Source organism: Conger conger, chromosome 4 (assembly GCF_963514075.1).
Source record: "Conger conger chromosome 4, fConCon1.1, whole genome shotgun sequence".
Classification (NCBI taxonomy): Eukaryota; Metazoa; Chordata; class Actinopteri; order Anguilliformes; family Congridae; genus Conger; species Conger conger.
The window spans coordinates 76,020,355-76,039,868 of record NC_083763.1 but is presented as its reverse complement, the minus strand read 5'-3'; the positions used below and the strand labels follow the sequence as shown (position 1 = coordinate 76,039,868).

The following is a 19,514-nucleotide window of genomic DNA, read 5'->3' as shown; positions in this document are numbered from 1 at the left end:
GCACTTGAAGCCTGACAAATGCCCAGCGTTCAGTAACATCACAAGAAGCTTGAGTGCATGTTGCCATTAAAGCAAAAGGTGGACATACCAAAGAATACTGAGAAATTCTGAAATTGATGTAGTCTTTTCAAAGATTCAACTTTTCACTCAAATTGTTATGCGGCTAATATAATGAGTAATGAAAAATGTTGTATTAAATTAGAAAAGAATGCAAAATGGAAGCATTGTCACTGGTGGGCCCCAGATACAGGCTCAGGTGTTTGTGTGTGTGTTTGTGTGAGTGTGAGTGTGAGTGTGAGTGTGTGTGAGTGTGAGTGTGTGTGAGTATGAGTGTGTATGTGTGTGTGTGTGTGTGTGTGTGTGAGTGTGTGTGTGTGTGTGTGTGTGTGTGTGTGTGTGAGTGTGAGTGTGAGTATGTGTGTGTGAGTGTGAGTGTGTGTGAGTATGAGTGTGTGTGTGTGTGTGAGAGTGTGTGTGTGTGTGTGTGTGAGTGTGAGTGTGAGTATGTGTGTGTGTGTGTGTGTGTGTGTGTGTTGCTGGTTGGATGGTCTCAGTCTGAACTCCCCGTTTGCAGGGGGATAAAGAGTCAGAGTTGGGGTTGCCCTTCTCTCCGCTGTGTGACCGCAAGTCCACCATGGTGGCCCAGTCCCAGATCGGTGAGTGTTCCCTGCACTGTGTGACCCTGACACGGGCAAAGAATTAGTACCCCCAGTTTACACGTAAAAACCTACAGCGTTAGACCTTCCCTTTAAACTGTGATGTCATAATGACAGGGCGGAACTGATTTCCGAGGCGGAACGTAATTGTCACGACGGCAGTGATAGAGTTCTAGAACACGGAAAAGGCTGATTGGAGCATGTGCAGACCCTGCTGTGCTGCTCGCCAGGGTGACTGTTCAGACAACACGTTTGTGTTGCTGAGAGAAACTTCGCCGACTTTGCCCATTATATTTGCCCGTTTGTTGCGAGGTGTCGCCCGATCTAGCTGCCGCCTCCGTACGTTAGCGGACTGCGGGGCACAGAGGGATAGCAGCTCTTTCCTCTCCGCAGGGTTCATCGATTTCATCGTGGAGCCCACATTCACCGTCCTGTCGGACATGACGGAGAAGATCGTTTCGCCGCTCATCGAAGAGGCGTCCCGCTCCGACATGGCGGTGTTCCGCCGCTCCAGGTGAGGAAGAGCCACTTCCTGCCTCAAGGCACCTGACTTCCTGTGACTTCCTGTCTCTCTCTGTCACTCTCTCTCTCTCTCTCTCTTATTTGTAAGTCTTCTTGTTGTTTCCTCTTTGCACTATTGCATTATCCTCAGTAAATGAACCCCAGTGATGCCTCGGGCAGAACCACCAATCACAGTCATGATTCGTCCTTGTATATCATGATTGGTTCCCGAGACATTTCCACAACGATCTGGAAACATCACCGCAGCCTCCCCCCCCCCCACCCCCCCTGCTTTTTATTATTTATTATTTTAATTTTTTTAATGGAGTAGCGTGAGGAGGCAGGGGTCAGTCCCAGCCATGTTCGGACACACACACACACACACACAAACAGACATACACACACACACACACACACACAAACAGACATACACACACGCAAACACACGCACACACACACACACACACACCTACACATCACTATTGATGTATTCTAATACAGGAATATGCAATCATGCAAACACACACATACACACATACACACATTGCTATACTGTAAAAATGCAGAAGCACGTACCAAAACAATATATTACCATGATTTAAACAAAACATACACACACCCACACGTACTCGCACACACGCATACTCACCCACCCGTACATACACACTCACACACACCCACACACACACACAGCCACACACAGACACACAGTCCCTGTTTGTTCCAGCTGTTCTATCGCACACAAAACCAGATCTGACTGCCGTCTCTGGACCCCAAATTTCCTTCCAAACGGCGGTCACGACCCGCCCCAAAAAAACCTTCCCAATGCAGTAAAATAAAACTCCACAATTCCCATAAAATATTTACAGGCCGAGGGCCCAGGAAAAGAGCCTGGCTCGGCTGTGAAAAGCAGGCCGGCTCTTAAAAAATGACGTCGTTTGGAAACGCTTTGCGGGATTACAATGAATTCCCAAGGCTGCGTGATAATGCTCCCAGGTGTTTTGATTCGCCGGAGCTCGTGCCAGCCTCGGCCCCCGTCATTCGGATACGTCATCCGGTGTCGTAGCCGACAGGAAGAAAAATGACCCGGGCCTTAAATATGGGATTCATGCAGATCCGTCTCTTCAATCCGTCTCTTAAGTCACAGCTCTCATTCCCTCTCTCTCCCTCAGAGGGACACGCGTCTTGTCTGACTCCCGCTGTGTGACTCTGTGTCCGTCTGTAACACTGATGCTCTCTGTTATTCTCTTGATTCTCGGTGTCCTATGATCCTCTCACTGAAATGTTATATGTAAGACTCTCTCTCTCTCTGTGTCTAGGTGTGCTTCTCTGTGACTCGCACCATATGACTCTCTGTGTGACTCTCTCTGAACTGTATGACTATATCTGTGACTCAGCAGTCTGAAACATATGACTGTCTGTATGACTCTCTCTGTGACTCTATGACTCTATGACTCAGTGATTCTATGACTGAATGACTCTGTAGTTGAACAGTACGACTCTGTGACTGAATGACTCTGTAGCTGAACCGTAAACTCTGTGACAGAATGACTCGGTGACTGAATGACTCTATAGTTGAACCGTGCGTCTCTGTGACTGAATGACTCTGTAGCTGAACCGTTGTGTCTCTGTGACTGAATGACTCTGTAGCTGAACGTTGTGACCCTGTGACTGAACGACTCTGAAGCTGAACCGTTGTGACCCTGTGACTGAATGACTCTGTGACTGAGCGACTCTGTAGCTGAACCGTTGTGACCCTGTGACTGAACGACTCTGAAGCTGAACCGTTGTGACTCTGTGACTGAATGACTCTGTGACTGAGCGACTCTGAAGCTGAACCGTTACGACCCTGTGACTAAACGACTCTGAAGCTGAACCGTTACGACCCTGTGACTAAACGACTCTGAAGCTGAACCGTTACGACCCTGTGACTAAACGACTCTGAAGCTGAACCGTTGTGACTCTGTGACTGAATGACTCTGTGACTGAGCGACTCTGAAGCTGAACCGTTGTGACCCTGTGACTGAATGACTCTGTAGCTGAACCGTTGTGACCCTGTGACTGAATGACTCTGTGACTGAGCGACTCTGAGCTGAACCGTTGTGACTCTGTGACTGAATGACTCTGTGACTGAACGACTCTGAAGCTGAACCGTTGTGACTCTGTGACTGAATGACTCTGTGACTGAGCGACTCTGTAGCTGAACCATTGTGACTCTGTGACTGAATGACTCTGTGACTGAATGACTCTGTGACTGAGCGACTCTGTAGCTGAACCGTTGTGACCCTGTGACTGAACGACTCTGAAGCTGAACCATTGTGACTCTGTGACTGAATGACTCTGTGACTAAATGACTCTGAAGCTGAACCGTTACGACCCTGTGACTAACGACTCTGAAGCTGAACCGTTGTGACCCTGTGACTGAATGACTCTGTGACTGAGCGACTCTGACTCCGTTGTGACCCTGTGACTGAGCGACTCTGAAGCGGAAGCGTTGTGACCCTGTGACTGAACGACTCTGAAGCTGAACCGTTGTGACTCTGTGACTAAACGACTCTGAAGCTGAACCGTTGTGACCCTGTGACTGAATGACTCTGTGACTGAGCAACTCTGACTCCGTTGTGACCCTGTGACTGAGCGACTCTGAAGCGGAAGCGTTGTGACCCTGTGACTGAACGACTCTGAAGCTGAACCGTTGTGACCCTGTGACTGAATGACTCTGTGACTGAGCGACTCTGTAGCTGAACCGTTGTGACCCTGTGACTGAACGACTCTGAAGCTGAACCGTTGTGACTCTGTGACTGAATGACTCTGTGACTGAGCGACTCTGAAGCTGAACCGTTACGACCCTGTGACTAAACGACTCTGAAGCTGAACCGTTACGACCCTGTGACTAAACGACTCTGAAGCTGAACCGTTACGACCCTGTGACTAAACGACTCTGAAGCTGAACCGTTACGACCCTGTGACTAAACGACTCTGAAGCTGAACCGTTGTGACTCTGTGACTGAATGACTCTGTGACTGAGCGACTCTGAAGCTGAACCGTTGTGACTCTGTGACTGAATGACTCTGTGACTGAGCGACTCTGTTGTGACCCTGTGACTGAGCGACTCTGTAGCTGAACCGTTGTGACCCTGTGACTGAACGACTCTGAAGCTGAACCGTTGTGACTCTGTGACTGAATGACTCTGTGACTGAGCGACTCTGAAGCTGAACCGTTACGACCCTGTGACTGAATGACTCTGTAGCTGAACCGTAAACTCTGTGACTGAATGACTCTATAGTTGAACCGTGCGTCTCTGTGACTGAGCGACTCTGAAGCTGAACCGTTGTGACTCTGTGACTCTGTGACTAAACGACTCTGAAGCTGAACCGTTGTGACCCTGTGACTGAATGACTCTGTGACTGAGCACTCTGACTCCGTGTGACCCTGTGACTGAGCGACTCTGAAGCGGAAGCGTTGTGACCCTGTGACTGAGCGACTCTGAAAGCTGAAGCGTTGTGACCCTGTGACTGAGCGACTCTGAAGCTGAAGCGTTGTGACCCTGTGACTGAGCGACTCTGAAGCTGAAGCGTTACGACCCTGTGACTAAACGACTCTGAAGCTGAAGCGTTGTGAACCTGTCACTGAATGACTCTGTGACTGAGCGACTCTGAAGCTGAAGCGTTGTGACCCTGCTCCCGCAGCCTGAACAGCACGCCGCAGACGGAGGGGAAGCGCTCCAGCGTGAAGAGCACAGGCTCGGAGGGCAGCACCTCCCTGCACTGCTCCCTGATGAGCGTGGACTTCCGCAGCTTCAAGGGGGCCTGGAACGAGAGGTGCAGAAGAACCGGGACAAGTGGAAGACCCAGGCCACCAAAGGTGCGGTCAGCTCTCTCTCCTCTGTCCCCTCCTCTATCCTCCTGTCTCCTCCTCCTGAGAGCCATTCACTGAGCTGCTGGTCCGCCCCTGCTGGGGAGGCCATGACCGAATGAACAATCTTTCAAGGTGATCCGGGGATACGTGCGTTGAGCCCAGTTCCTGCTGGAAAATGCCCCAAAGGCTTTGGGCAAGGACATATAGCTCATCTCAGCTCTTTTTTTTGGGGGGGGGGGGGGGGGGGGGGTGGCTGGGAATTGTCTTCTGGGGTATTTGACGTGTTCCCAAAGTCTGGAGGGATGTGACCCCTCCTGTCCCGACCTGGATGTGCATCCATGCGTTGGGTATGAAAAGGTTATGGGTAAACCATCAAAAGTGTTGAATTATAATAACTGGTTCAGGGCCTGTATATGGATATTAAATAGATCAGAGGAATCATTTGGGAATCCCTACAGTATGTGTTAGACTGAGGAATCTTTTAAGAGGCCCTACAGTATGTGTTAGACTGAGGAATCTTTTAAGAGGCCCTACAGTATGTGTTAGACTGAGGAATCTTTAAGAGGCCCTACAGTATGTGTTAGACTGAGGAATCTTTTAAGAGGCCCTACAGTATGTGTTAGACTGAGGAATCTTTTAAGAGGCCCTACAGTATGTGTTAGACTGAGGAATCTTTTAAGAGGCCCTACAGTATGTGTTAGACTGAGGAATCTTTTAAGAGGGCCCTACAGCAGGGGTGTCAAACTCCCGTCCTGGAGGGCCACAGTGTCTGCTGCTTCTGCTGTATGTCAGCACGCTACAAGCGATGACGTTATTTAGCCATACTTTCATTAGCCAGAAGGTCCACACACCTTGTTCTCAAGGCCTTAATTGGCTGCTGATTGAAAGGAATCCAGAAATACCAGCAGACGCTGTGGCCCTCCAGGACTGGTGTTTGACACCCCTGCCCTACAGTACGTGTAATACCTGACAAATCGGTTAAGCGGATCCTGCGTGTGAGATGTTGGCGGTAATCTTTGCCTCCTAAAACAACCTTCTCCACCCTCAGACCTGGAGGAGAAGGCAAAGAAAGAGGCGGAGGACAAGAAGGCCCTGGAGGAGGCGGAGGGCACGACGGCGGCCGACGTGGAAGAGGCGAAGCCGGGCCAGGCGGGCGAGTCGAGCCAATCCGAAAAGCCGGCCAATCCGAAAAGCCCAGCCAGGCCGAAAAGCCCGGCCAATCCGAAAAGCCCGGCCAATCCAAACAGCCCGGCCAATCCGAAAAGCCCGGCCAGGCCAACAAGTTGAGCAAGCCCCAAGAGTCCAGCCGGGGCGAGGGCCCGCCGGGCCAGCCAGACGAGCCCAATCGGGCCGAGGAGGTGCGGAAGGAGCCCGTGGAGCAGCAGCCCAAAGTGGAGGAAGGGGACAAGGACCCCGGGGGGAAGGAGACCCCGCCCAAACCCGGCCCTCAGAACGGAGAGGGCTCCCTCGCCGCCCCCGGGGCAGAGAGCAGGCAGCCGGCGCGCACCGGTACGTCCATCGCTCCCGGCCGCTTGTAGTTTCGCTGCGCAGCGTGCTCCTTATTGCCGTGTGTACGTAGCCTTAAGCCGCCTTCGCGTGATCAGCGCCGTTAGACTCCGATGGAGGGAGCGTCGATGCCGCCTCGGCAGCAACGCTAAGCCTGGCGCGGCGCGCAGCTCAGAATAAAGCTGGGTTGAGCGTCGTCAGGGTTGAAATCATTTAGGCTTTTACCTTTTTTTGACTTTTCCTTGCATTTGATTCTTGGTGTGGGAAAGCAGCTTCAGAGTAATGGCTTCATTTAGACAGGGCTCCCCGTCCCCGGGTTTGAGCTCCTGTGTCCGAGAGAATACTCACTATAATCGCTGTGTTTTGTCCGTGTCCTACCACTAGACGGTCAGTGGTGATGTGTGTGTCTGTCAGTTCATTCACTCGTTCAGTAAACGAACTCTCTCACTCACTCTCCTCGCTCATTCACTCATTTACTCACTCACTCACTTACTCATTCACTCACTCACTACCTCACTTGCATACTCTCACACTCACTAACTCTCTCACTCACTCCTGATACACTGCTTCTGCTCACGTGTTCATTTGTTCAGAGCGCTCAACTTGTTTAAATAAAATAACAACTTCCGTGCTCGTGCCCTGAGGTTACAGTTCTTTCAGGAAATATTTAGTGAAACAAACCCTGACGTGGGAGACTGAGAACGCGCCCCCTCTGGGCACCCGGGAGACGTGCGGGCTGTGGGGCGCCGAGGAGACGGAGTGATCTCCTTCGGGTGAGGGCCGCGGTGTGGAGCGTGTGGGGCCATGACTGCGACTGAGTGAGTCGACAATTCAGAGAGGCATTCTCAGGCTCCTTTTGTGGTGAAACAGCGCCACCTGCTGGGACGTTTTGATAAGACTCTCAGAATGTGTTTGCGCTTGTGTCAGTCACACACACAAACACACACACACCACACACACACACACACACGCCCGCAGGGTGAGTGGTGAATACCGTGTGCACCTGCGTCTCAGTTCGTGTATTAGAGGGACCTTGAGCACATTCGTGAAATTTGTCTGTTTCACACGTCTGTCGGGTTTTTGTGTGTCACACCTTTTTTGAATTTACACATTTTTGGAACTTGTCGAAGCCAACTGTTATGCAGCTGACCCAAAAAAACAATTAAATGTGCCAGTTTGCCTTCGCTATAGAACGCTGTCTCTCAGCTGAACCTGTAATCGTGGCCTCTTCCTCACGTACAAAAACATGACACACACTGTATATGAAATAGCTACACGTGTGTGAATTTAACATAGTATTGTAATCTGGAACGGAGAGGGGCCAGGTTCATTATTATGGTTATTATTGTTATTATTATTATTATTATTATTACTATTATTATTATTAATATATATATATTTATATTGCCATTTTTTTTCCACACTCCAAGTACTTTACAGTGATACACGGCGGCCATTTTGTGCCAGAATGCTCACCACACACCAGCAGAGGTGGAGAGGGAGAGAACCATCTTTAGCCAATTAAACTGGGGTATGATTTGTTTGGGAGAGCCAGGGTTGGGAATTTAGCCAGGAGCCGGGGATACCCCTACTCTTTGGCCATAAGTGACCACATGTTTAATGACCACAGTCAGTGAGTCCATCCCGATGATGGAAGAGTGTGTCAGTGTGGGTTCTCTGAGGGACCACACATGTATATATATATCACTGCAGAAGCAGATTTATGAGGCAGGACTTCAAGGTTGCGTTTAAAATTGAGTTCAATTGATTGGCCTCAATCAAGTCACTGCTCAAGCACACATTTTCAAATCTGACATCTTAATGCGTCCATTGGGCTGGCATGACTATCCTGAATCCTAAACAAGCGCAAGTCAGTCTGAGATTATCACTGTCTCTGTTGTAAATGTGTGTGTCTGTGTGTGTCTGTGTGTGTTTGTGTTTATGTGTGTGTGTCTGTGTCTGCATGTGTTTGTTTGTTTGTGTGTGTGTTTATGTGTGTGTGTGTGTGGGTGTCTATGTCTCTGCATGTCTTTATGTGTGTGTGTGTGTGTGTGTGTGTGTGTGTGTGTGTGTCTGTGTCTGTATGTGTTTGTGTGTGTGTCTGTGTCTGTGTGTCTTTATGTGTGTGTGTGTGTGTGTGTGTGTGTGTGTGTGTGTGCAATGTATACATGCATCGACCATGAACCATATTTTATTGAATTATTCTATGATTTATCTCCATTATAAATGTTTAATACTGGGATGGTTATATGTATGTAACCGATGATATACTGTATATTTGTGATATACAGTGCAGGTCAGAATTATGACTGAAAAGGCCAGACAAGGGGTTAGGGTTTACAAAATGGTAATCATTTGTCTTGTATTATAAGTAGGGTTACATTTGGAGTGAGGGGAATGGTTAGTGTAATGAATGGTCATAGTCATTGATTTTGGATAATTTAATAACATTTTCGGACCTAAGACTTTAAGCATTGTGCATTAAGTATTGTGCTTAAAGTATTAAATAAAGTGCTTTATTTTCAGTGAAATACATTTTTCATAATAAATCATTTCAAAAACCTTTACCTGTATTTATTTTATTGAATTGAATTAGGGTTAGGGTAAGGAAATTAGCCTTTGGGTTAAGAAAATGGTAAGCATTAGGTTTGTGTTAAGATTAGGGTAATGTTTTGGAGAAGTGGAAGGGATTCTCTTTCTGTACATATATTTTGTACGTAACGTAGTTTCATGTTTTGTTTCTCTAAAATGTAATTCATCTTTCATAAAATGTCCGCAAACCCCATGTTCTTTGTATTTGTTTTTGCGAATTGATTGCACTTAAACTGTTTGTCATCCATCTCTGAAGAATGGCATATTGAAGATGACCTCTAGGGCTAGACAAAGGGCCGGGTATTGGACTGAGTATTCTGTTGTCAGGGAGAATTCTTCTGCGTGAGTCCGAGGGAGAACCTGGTCCCTCTTGCCCTGTGGTGCGTGCGCTGCATGTATCAGGTGTGTCTGTCTGTTCATTCCATCTGGGAGCCTTCTGGGTTCGATTGCTTTTTCTGCCCTGCATCTGTGTTCCGTCGCCCGTTGCACCAGTGTAACTTACCTTAGTTCAAATGCAGGCGAGTTTGAACGTCAAAAACGCTCCGTTTCTTTCAAACCCCAGGAAACTTGTGATGACAGTGGACAGGAAAAGATGGTGGACAATAATAATAATCAATAAATCAATAAATATGTCATCAAGATACCACCTCACTCACTCACTCACTCACTCACTCACTCACTCACTCACTCACACACTCACTCACTCACTCACTCACTCACTCACTCACACACTCATTCACTCACTCACACACTCACTCACTCACTCACTCACTCACTCACTCACTCACTCACTTACTAACTAGCCAGGTCCATGACGCACCTGGCATCTTCTATAAAAAGGCATTTCCATGACATTTGTTTTGTTATACTGTATGTTGTACGTATTGCCGACATTGCAGTGTATTGTAAGTCTGCCGATATCAGCGACAGCGTGTGTTAGGCGTGTGTTTGGCCCGATTGTATAACCCGCTTGCTGTATCTCTCTTCTCAAAGCGCTGCATTTGCTCATGAATGATCGATAGAGATCATCCGACTCGTTTTAACATGCCCTGTGTGGGGCTTTCACAATAAACCTGGCCTTTCAAGTGGAAATGGAAATGTGAAAACTCATGTGATGTTGTTTCCCTGCAGTGCTAGAAATGACCAAACCCACGTCTTTTCTAATATAGGCCCAGATTCCCCCAGATGAGCGTTTTATTTTGTGTTTTTTTCGTAATCACTCATCCACAGGGAACAGGGGTCATTGATGCACCCCCACCATCACCCCCATCTTTCCACCCTTCTCTGGCAGCTCCTGAATCCCTGAAGAAATAAAAGTGTCTAAAAGTGCCATATCTCTCTCTCTCTCTCTCTCTCTGTCTCTCTGTCTCTCTCTCTCCCCCCTCTCTCTCTCTGTCTCTCTGTCTCTCTCTCCCTCCCCTCTCTCTCTCACCTCTCCCTCCCTCACTCTCTTACTCCCTCACTCTCTCTCTCACTCTCACTCTCTCTCTCCCTCTCTCTCTCTCAGTCTTTTTCACTATCTCTTGCACTGTCTTTTTACAGTATTCTTTCGCTCAAACTCTCTCTCTCTTTTCCACAGATTCTGAAGAGGACAGGAAGCGTAACCATAGCAACTCCCCCCCTCCTTTAGCCGTGCTCGCTGCTGCCTCTACGTCCCATAGAGACTAACCCCCCCCCCCACCTTCCCCCCCCCCCGCAAAGGCCTCCGCGGAAACCCGCCCCCTGGACTCTGCGCTGATTCATGTGTGAAACATTGTTATTATTATTATTATTATGAATGTAATTATTAGTATCATCATTGGTTTGTTTTAGTTATAGGGCAGAGCATTGCTTAGTGGGCTGGGTTTGTGGGTCTGTGGAGGCGGGGCCTAAGGGGTCTGTGGAGGCGGGGCCTGTTGGTCTGTAGAGGCGGGGCATGTTGGTCTGTAGAGGCGGGGCCTGTTGGTCTGTGGAGGCGGGGCCTGTTGGTCTGTGGAGGCGGGGCCTGTTGGTCTGTAGAGACGGGGCATGTGGGGTTGTGGAGGCGGGGCATGTGGGGTTGTGGAGGCGGGGCCTGTCCCACAGCCAATGAGGAGACATCGGTCCAGCTGTCAATCCGCAGAATGACTGCATCACAAAGACAGTGATCACGGGATCTGGAGTCTGGACCACCTCTCCGATAGCCTCAAATGAATGGCTAAGATGACATTATTAAGGGACACTTTGAGGAAGAAAAAGTTCCTTCTTGAGTTCCACCCTTCTTCTTCTCTTGATTCTTGTTTTTGTTATTTTGCTACTGCTGTCGTTTCATGTTTGTGTTATACTGTTAAACGCAGAGGAACAGTGGCTCACCTGCAGTGCTGTTTCCTGGAGTATACCATGTCACACTGGGCCGGCCCTCTAACAGCATGATCAAAATGGCCGCCTCTCTCTCCAAAGCTGTTATATTTTTCATACAGATTTATTTTATTTAACTGTAATTATAATTTTTTTTTTTGTTTATTTGAATTTATTTTGGACAGTAGTGCACCGCCTTTGTGGAGGGGCGCAGTGTGAACCTAGGCGGGGGGTGATTTGTGGAGTCGTGTTTTCGTCACGCCTGACTGCAGCAGGACGCTCACAGTCGATCGCCCTCCCCAGGATTCTGCTCTTCACAGATGTCATCGGAGCCTTCTGCCGCCATGATTGGCTGCAAACTCTTTGTTTGGCCGATGACATCACAGTTGAACAGAGGAGGGGCCAGGCCGTGCCCCTTCAGGACTTTGCTGTTCATAGCATCCATCGCCCTTGAGCTATTGTTCAGCTGCGTGTGCGCGCGCGTGTGTGTGTGTGTGTGTGTGCGGCCCTGTGGTTTTGTCCTCCCGTCTGTCGGGTTCTGCGTATGAAAGACTGCGCCAGTCGCACTGTAGCTTTCAGCAACCGTATCCGTTTTGTAACTGTGGTGAGCTCCGCTGGCAAAAGGTAGAAAATATATGTGACTGTGTTCTGTCCGAGACCGGCACTGCTTCCAGAAAACACTGCGGTCGCTAGCCCTGGCTCGCAAAAAGCCTGTGTGCGCTTCACCGTGCTGTTAATGTCAGCACATATATGTTTTGTATATTTTGTTTGGCCTTTATATGGGATATTATAGTTTTGGTGTGGGAATGATGACAGAAAGATTTCTATAATCTCTATTTATTTGGTAAAAATGTCCAGATTGGACAAGGTGAAAGACGACCCAAAACATTCAAGGTAATGTCACATTTCTGTCGTAGGATGCAAAAACGTTGTTCGTTATACTGTTTGTTTTTGTGTTTCAAGGCAAAACGTGGCGTAGCCTTAAATATATGTCTTTAAAAGGACATGTAGTTTTGTAAATATATTGAATGTTGCCAAAGCCATTTTAATGATCTTCAAGGTGAAGGATCGTGGGTTTTGGGCACTTGGACAGTACTATTTTTGGGAGATTAATCTAGAGAGAAAGAAAATGCATATATGGCTTATTCTGTAAATAGGTAAAAATTAGATTTTAAAAGGTAGAGAAATCAACAGGTGATTACTTTTAAAAACATTTTTAAAGTGTATAAAGGAAGGTGTTTAGGCTCTGTTGAAGCTGTGTATCTCAAAAGATCTTTGTGTGTGAATATGCATCTGTGTGAGCGTGTGTGAGCGCGTGTGTGTGTGTGTCTGTATGTGTGTGTGTGTGTGTGAACGTGTGAGTGTGTGTGTCTGTGTGTGCGTTTGGGTGTGCATATGCCTGCATGCACATGTGTGCATTTGTGTGTGTTCTTGTGTGCGTGCATGTTTGTGTGCATTCATCCTTGTGTGTGCTCTTGTGTGTGTGTGCATGTTTGTGTGCATTCATCCTTGTGTGTGTTCTTGTGTGTGTGTGCATGTTTGTGTGCGTTCATCCTTGTTTGTGTTCTTGTGTGTGTGCATGTTTGTGTGTGTGTGTGCGTGTGTCTTTCTGCTTGCTTTCAGGTTGTTCATTAAGAGATTATTATAAATTCTTGAAATGTGTGATTCTTGGCTCTCAGAATGAATGTACTCTCCATATCTAAAACAATCAAGTTCACATATTCATAATTATTACCTGTGTAGCAAACCAATCTTCAACTGCAATATGTGACATGATATATAATGAATATAAATATTTTTGTAAATGAAAACATTATCCTTGTTGAATTTATGTCATTTATATCATTTATTCATCCAGGTTTTAATCATACAAGCATGCACATGTGTGATTGTGTTTGTATGTGTGTGCATGTGTAAGTGTTTGTGTGTGTGTGTGTGTGTGTGCATGAGTATATGTGTTGGTGTGTGTGTGAGTGTGTGTGTGTGTATTTATGTGCATGAGTCTGTGTGTGTGTGTGTGTGTGTTTGTATATTGTACAAGTATGTTTGTGTGTGTGTATGTGTAAGTGTGTGTGTGTGTGTGTGTGTGTGTGTGCATGAGTCTGTGTGTGCGTGTGTTTGTATATTGTACAAGTATGTTTGTGTGAGTGTATGTGTAAGTGTGTGTGTGTGTGTGTGTGTGTGTGTATGTGTGTTTGTGTGAGTGTATGTGTGTGCGTGTGTTTGTATATTGTACAAGTATGTTTGTGTGTGTATATGTGTGTGTATTTACAGTTTGCAGAGACATGTCAGTGAATGTTGATGATAGAGATATTTCTAATAAATGTGTATATTTAGCAAATCCGTAATACATCAGAGTACCTTGCCATCAATAATGCTCAAAGAAGCATTAATAACAGCATTACTTCATTTCTAATATGTTATTATAACTTCATTACATATTAGTAATATGATATTAGGAAGGAGACAACAGTCTCTTGATTTATAGGTTATGTAGGTTACATGTGATTTCAGGATTTAGCAGATGGTTTTGTCCAGTGGAAATTATACAGATTAAATGTTCCCATTCCCACTGATGCGCTTAGCTTCTCTACAGAAGATATTCCAACCTTCCCTCAGCATGCAGCAGCTATGCCCCCCTGGGAATCAAACCCGCAACCTTTTACCCCTTTGAAGAGCAGGTGTTTTATGGAATGTTTGTGTTTTTTTCCCCCCAATATTCCAAGTCAGTGTTCTAGAACTCCGCTGCGTTCATTCGCCTGGCTGTGACACCCGCATTAGAATGTTCAGTTAGCATTCTAATCGCATATTTGTGACCTCACACCTTGAAGAGTAATTGCACTCACTGTTCCAGCTTGGCTCTGCCCTAAATATACAATTATATATTATCTGTATATATTCAATATTATATATAATTGTATATGTACAGTTTTGAGAAAAAAATGTGTTCTGGGGTGGGTATAGTCAGTGTGCCCATCTCATTTGCATAAAGTATTCTCTATCCAATCAGGTGCTGGATATGCTCTGTGTAGAATTAATAGAAAACTAACTAAACAGACAAATTTGTGGGCGTCAACAATTTTCTGACATATCTTGATTGACGATCTATATGACGTAGAGGCACATTGGCAGGGCCAGAGCAGACTACAGAAGGCTTTTACCTTATAGTGCCGTAGAACACAGCACGTTCTTCTAGTTTGTATTATGCCAAAGTGATATATGTTTAATTAGTGGCATTGACAAGGAACGCAGTCTAGCATAGTGGCTGGGAAACTGACTTGGCCTGTGGAGGTTGTGGGTTGCTGTCTGAGCAGGAGGGCATTGTGTGCTGTAACCTGTGTGAATTACTATTACACAGACAGTAGCATCTCACGAAGTGAGCAAGATTCCTCAAGATAGTATACATGATGTCAAATACAATACAGTATTCTAAATGTGTTTTAAAAATGCATTGTAAGAGTATAGTTAATATTCGAAATAAGGTTATGGTAACATGGTAACAACTAATAAACTGTCCCATAACATAAAAACACAACGGTTAATTTCATCAGCCAACTGTATCAGCATGGCGTCTCTCTTTTGAAAAAGTGCCATATCTTGAAATATTGCATGGAAAATATAATATGATATTTGATATATTTGATATACAGCAAGGGCACTCTTTCATAAGGGAACAGTGCTGAAAACAGTTCAGATTTCAGTCATTCTAGTGACTTTCATTACGAGTGACCCCAAAAACCTTCACATTAGCAGCCAAGCTGACATAAGCAGAACCAGTCAGATACACGGATGAGCCTTATACGCATGTTTCCTTATGTTTGTTTACTTGCTTGTTTGTTAGATTGTTTTGATTTTTTATCCAAATGAAAAAAGAACACTTTTGCATTCTAGATGAGAGGTAGCCCTTCCTGGACCAGGAGATCCACCTAGCCTCAGACCAGAGAGTCAGATGGCTCGTCCAATCAGTGACTCCCGTTAAGCCATCCAATTGTGATGAAGTCCGGAAGTCTGTGGATCTCCATTGGTTAAGGATGAGGTCATCAGTGCAGCTGGCCAATGAAATCACTGTGCAGACACTCTTGTTGCCTTGACCAAAGACTGCAGCCAGATTTTTAAGTTGACTAAATTTGACTTTTTTTGCCACAACATATATAAATTTTGTAATGAAAGAAAAAAAAATAGAATTTTCTTTTTTCAGGGAGAAATGTAAAAATGAAATGTACAACTGCCTTAATTTGTTTTAAATTATGTTTTATTTTACATTAGCTTTTAGTGCTTTAGTTCAGTCAACATTTGTCCATGACATTGTTTTGCAATTATTTGCAGATACTAGTTTTTATTTCGACACAACTAAAGTTAGCAAAGTTAACATTGTTGACTGCTTAACTTGCTGAACTGAGTTTGCAAAGAAAAAAGCAAACGCAAGCATTTAACCCTGAAGCTAACTTAAGGACAAATTTTGACCGAATCTAGACCTTAGTTTTGTGTGCAACACGGTGTCCTATCCCACAGTTCTAGATTGACGTCTGTTCACCTGGCTGTGCTTTCCTTGTGCTCTTGCTTTCTTTTCTTGCAAACTTTTTTCTTTTTTTTTCTTTTCTTTCTTTGCAAAACACGAAATTGTATACCATATTCCGTCTACTTCCACTGTCATATACTGTATGGCCACTACGGTTGCATTGTCAATTTCAATCATAATCGACCCCATGCAGCACAGCTTCGTAATGGTGTTGTTTTTACATAATAAGTGCTCTGCAGCTTTTATGTCAACTGAAAATGTTTAAAAAACACACGTTTAGCGTTTCCATGGTTCAATATTAATCATCACTGATCCCAGCCTCTTTCAAAAAACTATAGTTGCACCTTACTTAACTCAAACTCAGACCCGTGAATTGAAGTGAAGGCTTTTCTATTACTGAAAAAATCCTGACGAGTCTTAATGTGAATCCATCCTCATATAGTTCAGTAGGCAACAAAGGTCAGTGTTTTAATTTATGTCTTGGATGACAAAAATATATTGCAATGATAATATAAAAAATATATATATTACTTAGTTCTTGGGATTAAGGCCAGAGAACCATGCCCTCTACAAGAATAAAGATAAATGAGAGAGAGACACTTATGAGCCCACTTATCAGATTTTTTTTTTTTTTTTCATTTCCATGCGAGTTGCTGCAAATGTTCAATTTCTTCACAGGAGCAAAATGTGAAAATGTAATTCTTTAATATCGTATTCGACCAGTTTCATAAGTATCCACCTGTGGGTTTTCCCCCTATTATTACACACCGTAAAACAATGCCTTCTCCATCGCTGTTCAATCCCAGGTAGGCTCCTGCCATTTTCTTTCACAGCAGTGCCACCTACTGGCAGACTTTTGCATTACACCACTACGCCGTTCAATCCAATAATTCATTTCTGGGCCTTTTTTTTTGTTTTTGGTTCTTGTTTTTATTCATTTCATTTCTTGATGATGTCCTTTCAATCTGCAGCCAATCAAAAGTCTTGGCACTGAGGTGTGAACTCTTAAGCCAATCAAAAACTTAAACATTAGCAAAGGCCAACAGACACTGTGGCACTGTGGTGATTTGTGGTATTGTTTGGCCATGTGGTTATGAGCATGGCTTTGGCCGTTCGTTACATTTGTCAATAAAGCGGTAAGTAATCAATCACCCCAGAAAGACACGGAAAATGTTTTATATCGGTTTTTTTGTTGTTGTTTGTTTGTTTCCCTTCAAAGCCATATTATTAAGCTTTAAGATGTACCATTTTTAAACAGCACATTTGAACATAATGTTTTGTTTTTGTCTCGGTAAAATATATCATATACATACAAAATGTACTTTCCTGTTTCCGGTTATGGAGAAAGAAACAAAATACAGTACTATATATATATATATATATATATATATATATATATATATATATATATATCAGTAAAGAAATATAAAAATCCAACAACTGGCACACTATTATTCACAAACCAGGAAAACAACGACCTGTGCTGACCACGCGGTCACGTTTGTTACAATGCTAACGTTGTTGCAATGTTGTGACAATAAACCAGAACTGAAAGGGCTGAGATCACGTCTCTGGGTGTTTATTTCCAAATGTCAGGGGGTAACTGTCATTATTCAACATGCGTTATAAACCGTTAGTCCCGGGCGAGTACTTCAGCCATCCGGGATCAATCCGCATTGTTCACAGAATTATAATAGCTACTGTAACTGTCTCGCATTGCTAATGTAAAGAGTAACTAGCTAGCTAGTCAACTAGCTACTCGGTCTTTGCTTATTGAGTTACCTGGCAATGCAAGACAGTTACAGTAGTTAATAGAATTCTGTAACTAGTTTTTGTTAATGCCTCATATAGTCAATCTATTGTCTCAAAGTATTCTCTCTAGTCTTGTCTGTAGAGCTGTTGTAGGAAAGCAGTATCACACTCGAGGTTATGAGCAGCCTGGTCAGGCTCAGAGTGCTGTAAGGTTATGAGCAGCCTGGTCAGGCTCATAGTGCTGTAAGGTTATGAGCGGCCTGGTCAGGCTCAGAGTGCTGTGAGGTTATGAGCAGCCTGGTCAGGCTCATAGTGCTGTAAGGTTATGAGCGGCCTGGTCAGGCTCAGAGTGCTGTGAGGTTATGAGCAGCCTGGTCAGCCTCATAGTGCTGTAAGGTTATGAGCAGCCTGGTCAGGCTCATAGTGCTGTGAGGTTATGAGCAGCCTGGTCAGGCTCATAGTGCTGTCAGGTTATGAGCAGCCTGGTCAGGCTCATAGTGCTGTAAGGTTATGAGCAGCCTGGTCAGACTCATAGTGCTGTGAGGTTATGAGCAGCCTGGTCAGGCTCATAGTGCTGTGAGGTTATGAGCAGCCTGGTCAGGCTCATAGTGCTGTGAGGTTATGAGCAGCCTGGTCAGGCTCATAGTGCTGTAAGGTTATGAGCAGTCTGGTCAGGCTCAGAGTGCTGTGAGGTTATGAGCAGCCTGGTCAGGCTCATAGTGCTGTGAGGTTATGAGCAGCCTGGTCAGGCTCATAGTGCTGTGAGGTTATGAGCAGCCTGGTCAGGCTCAGAGTGCTGTAAGGTTATGAGCAGCCTGGTCAGGCTCATAGTGCTGTGAGGTTATGAGCAGCCTGGTCAGGCTTGCAGTACCACAGGGTACCCTGGTCTGGGTCAGTCGTTGTGTGTTTGTTCTGTCTCTTAAAATAAACGGGACGTCCCGCTGTGTTCCAGGCTCTCCCGGAGGCTACGACCTGATCCGCTACTACAAGAGACCGAGCTACTGCGCTGGCTCCTACGCCCCAGCCCAGGGGAGGAAGGGGGCGGTCAGCAAGCCCACCGACGCCCGCGGAAAAGCCCGACACCTACAGCACATCTCCCTGAGGAGGGGGAAGTGACGTCACAGGCAGGAAGTGACGTCATTGCCCACAGGAAGGGGCGCGATGGCCTTCTCTTGTCGCAGCAGAGTCTTCCAACAGACGGATAGGAATATAAACCTGTGCACCCATAGCCTTGTCTCGCTAGCGAATGGCATTTCTCATCTGTGCCCTCTGCCACTGTGATGTCACAAAAGACTGGCGTTCCGAAATGACATCACCCTCTTTTCCGTCCCCGGGGCAACCTAAATGACACTCTGCAGCTGCGTCCCGTGACCTTTTATGCCTTTGCTGCTTCTCTGTGCCTGTAATTAATCCCCAAACAGTTTTCCTTCTAGTCACCAGCAGTGTCAGGCGCTTCAGATTAGCACGCGGGTTACGATTCGTACGCAGCGTACGACGGCGCGCTCTAAAGAGAGCGCTGAAAATAAATCACCATGGTGTTTATATTATTTCAGTTTGCTACATTGCATGCTGCAGGTTAAAAGCTCACAATTAATGTGCACAATAAAATATACCACAGCTGGAACGGTGTTCTTTGTGTGTTTTATTCTGCAATGGTGAAATGGATGCATGTGCTCGGGGGGGAAAGGTGGCAGGAAATTGATTCAGAAAGAACAATTTAAACGCACAGGTACAGAGATGTACAGGTGTACAGAGACGCCTGGAGAGAAGTCAACGGGGTTTCTAGTTCTTTACATCTTTTTCTTCATCTTCCA

At 45.6% G+C, this 19,514-nt stretch overlaps 1 protein-coding gene across 1 annotated transcript in view; it reads left to right on the top strand.

Annotated features, from left to right (window-relative positions):
• pde1ca (phosphodiesterase 1C, calmodulin-dependent a) overlaps window positions 1–19,271 on the top strand; it is an 88,392-nt gene extending 69,121 nt beyond the window's left edge. The window contains 7 exon segments of the mRNA XM_061239077.1: window positions 575–656; window positions 1,050–1,170; window positions 4,847–4,971; window positions 4,974–5,021; window positions 6,064–6,270; window positions 6,273–6,524; window positions 18,653–19,271. Of these exon segments, the coding sequence (XP_061095061.1) occupies window positions 575–656; window positions 1,050–1,170; window positions 4,847–4,971; window positions 4,974–5,021; window positions 6,064–6,270; window positions 6,273–6,524; window positions 18,653–18,816 (999 nt within the window). The 3' untranslated portion in view covers window positions 18,817–19,271.
• Window positions 19,272–19,514: the final 243 nt, after the last annotated feature.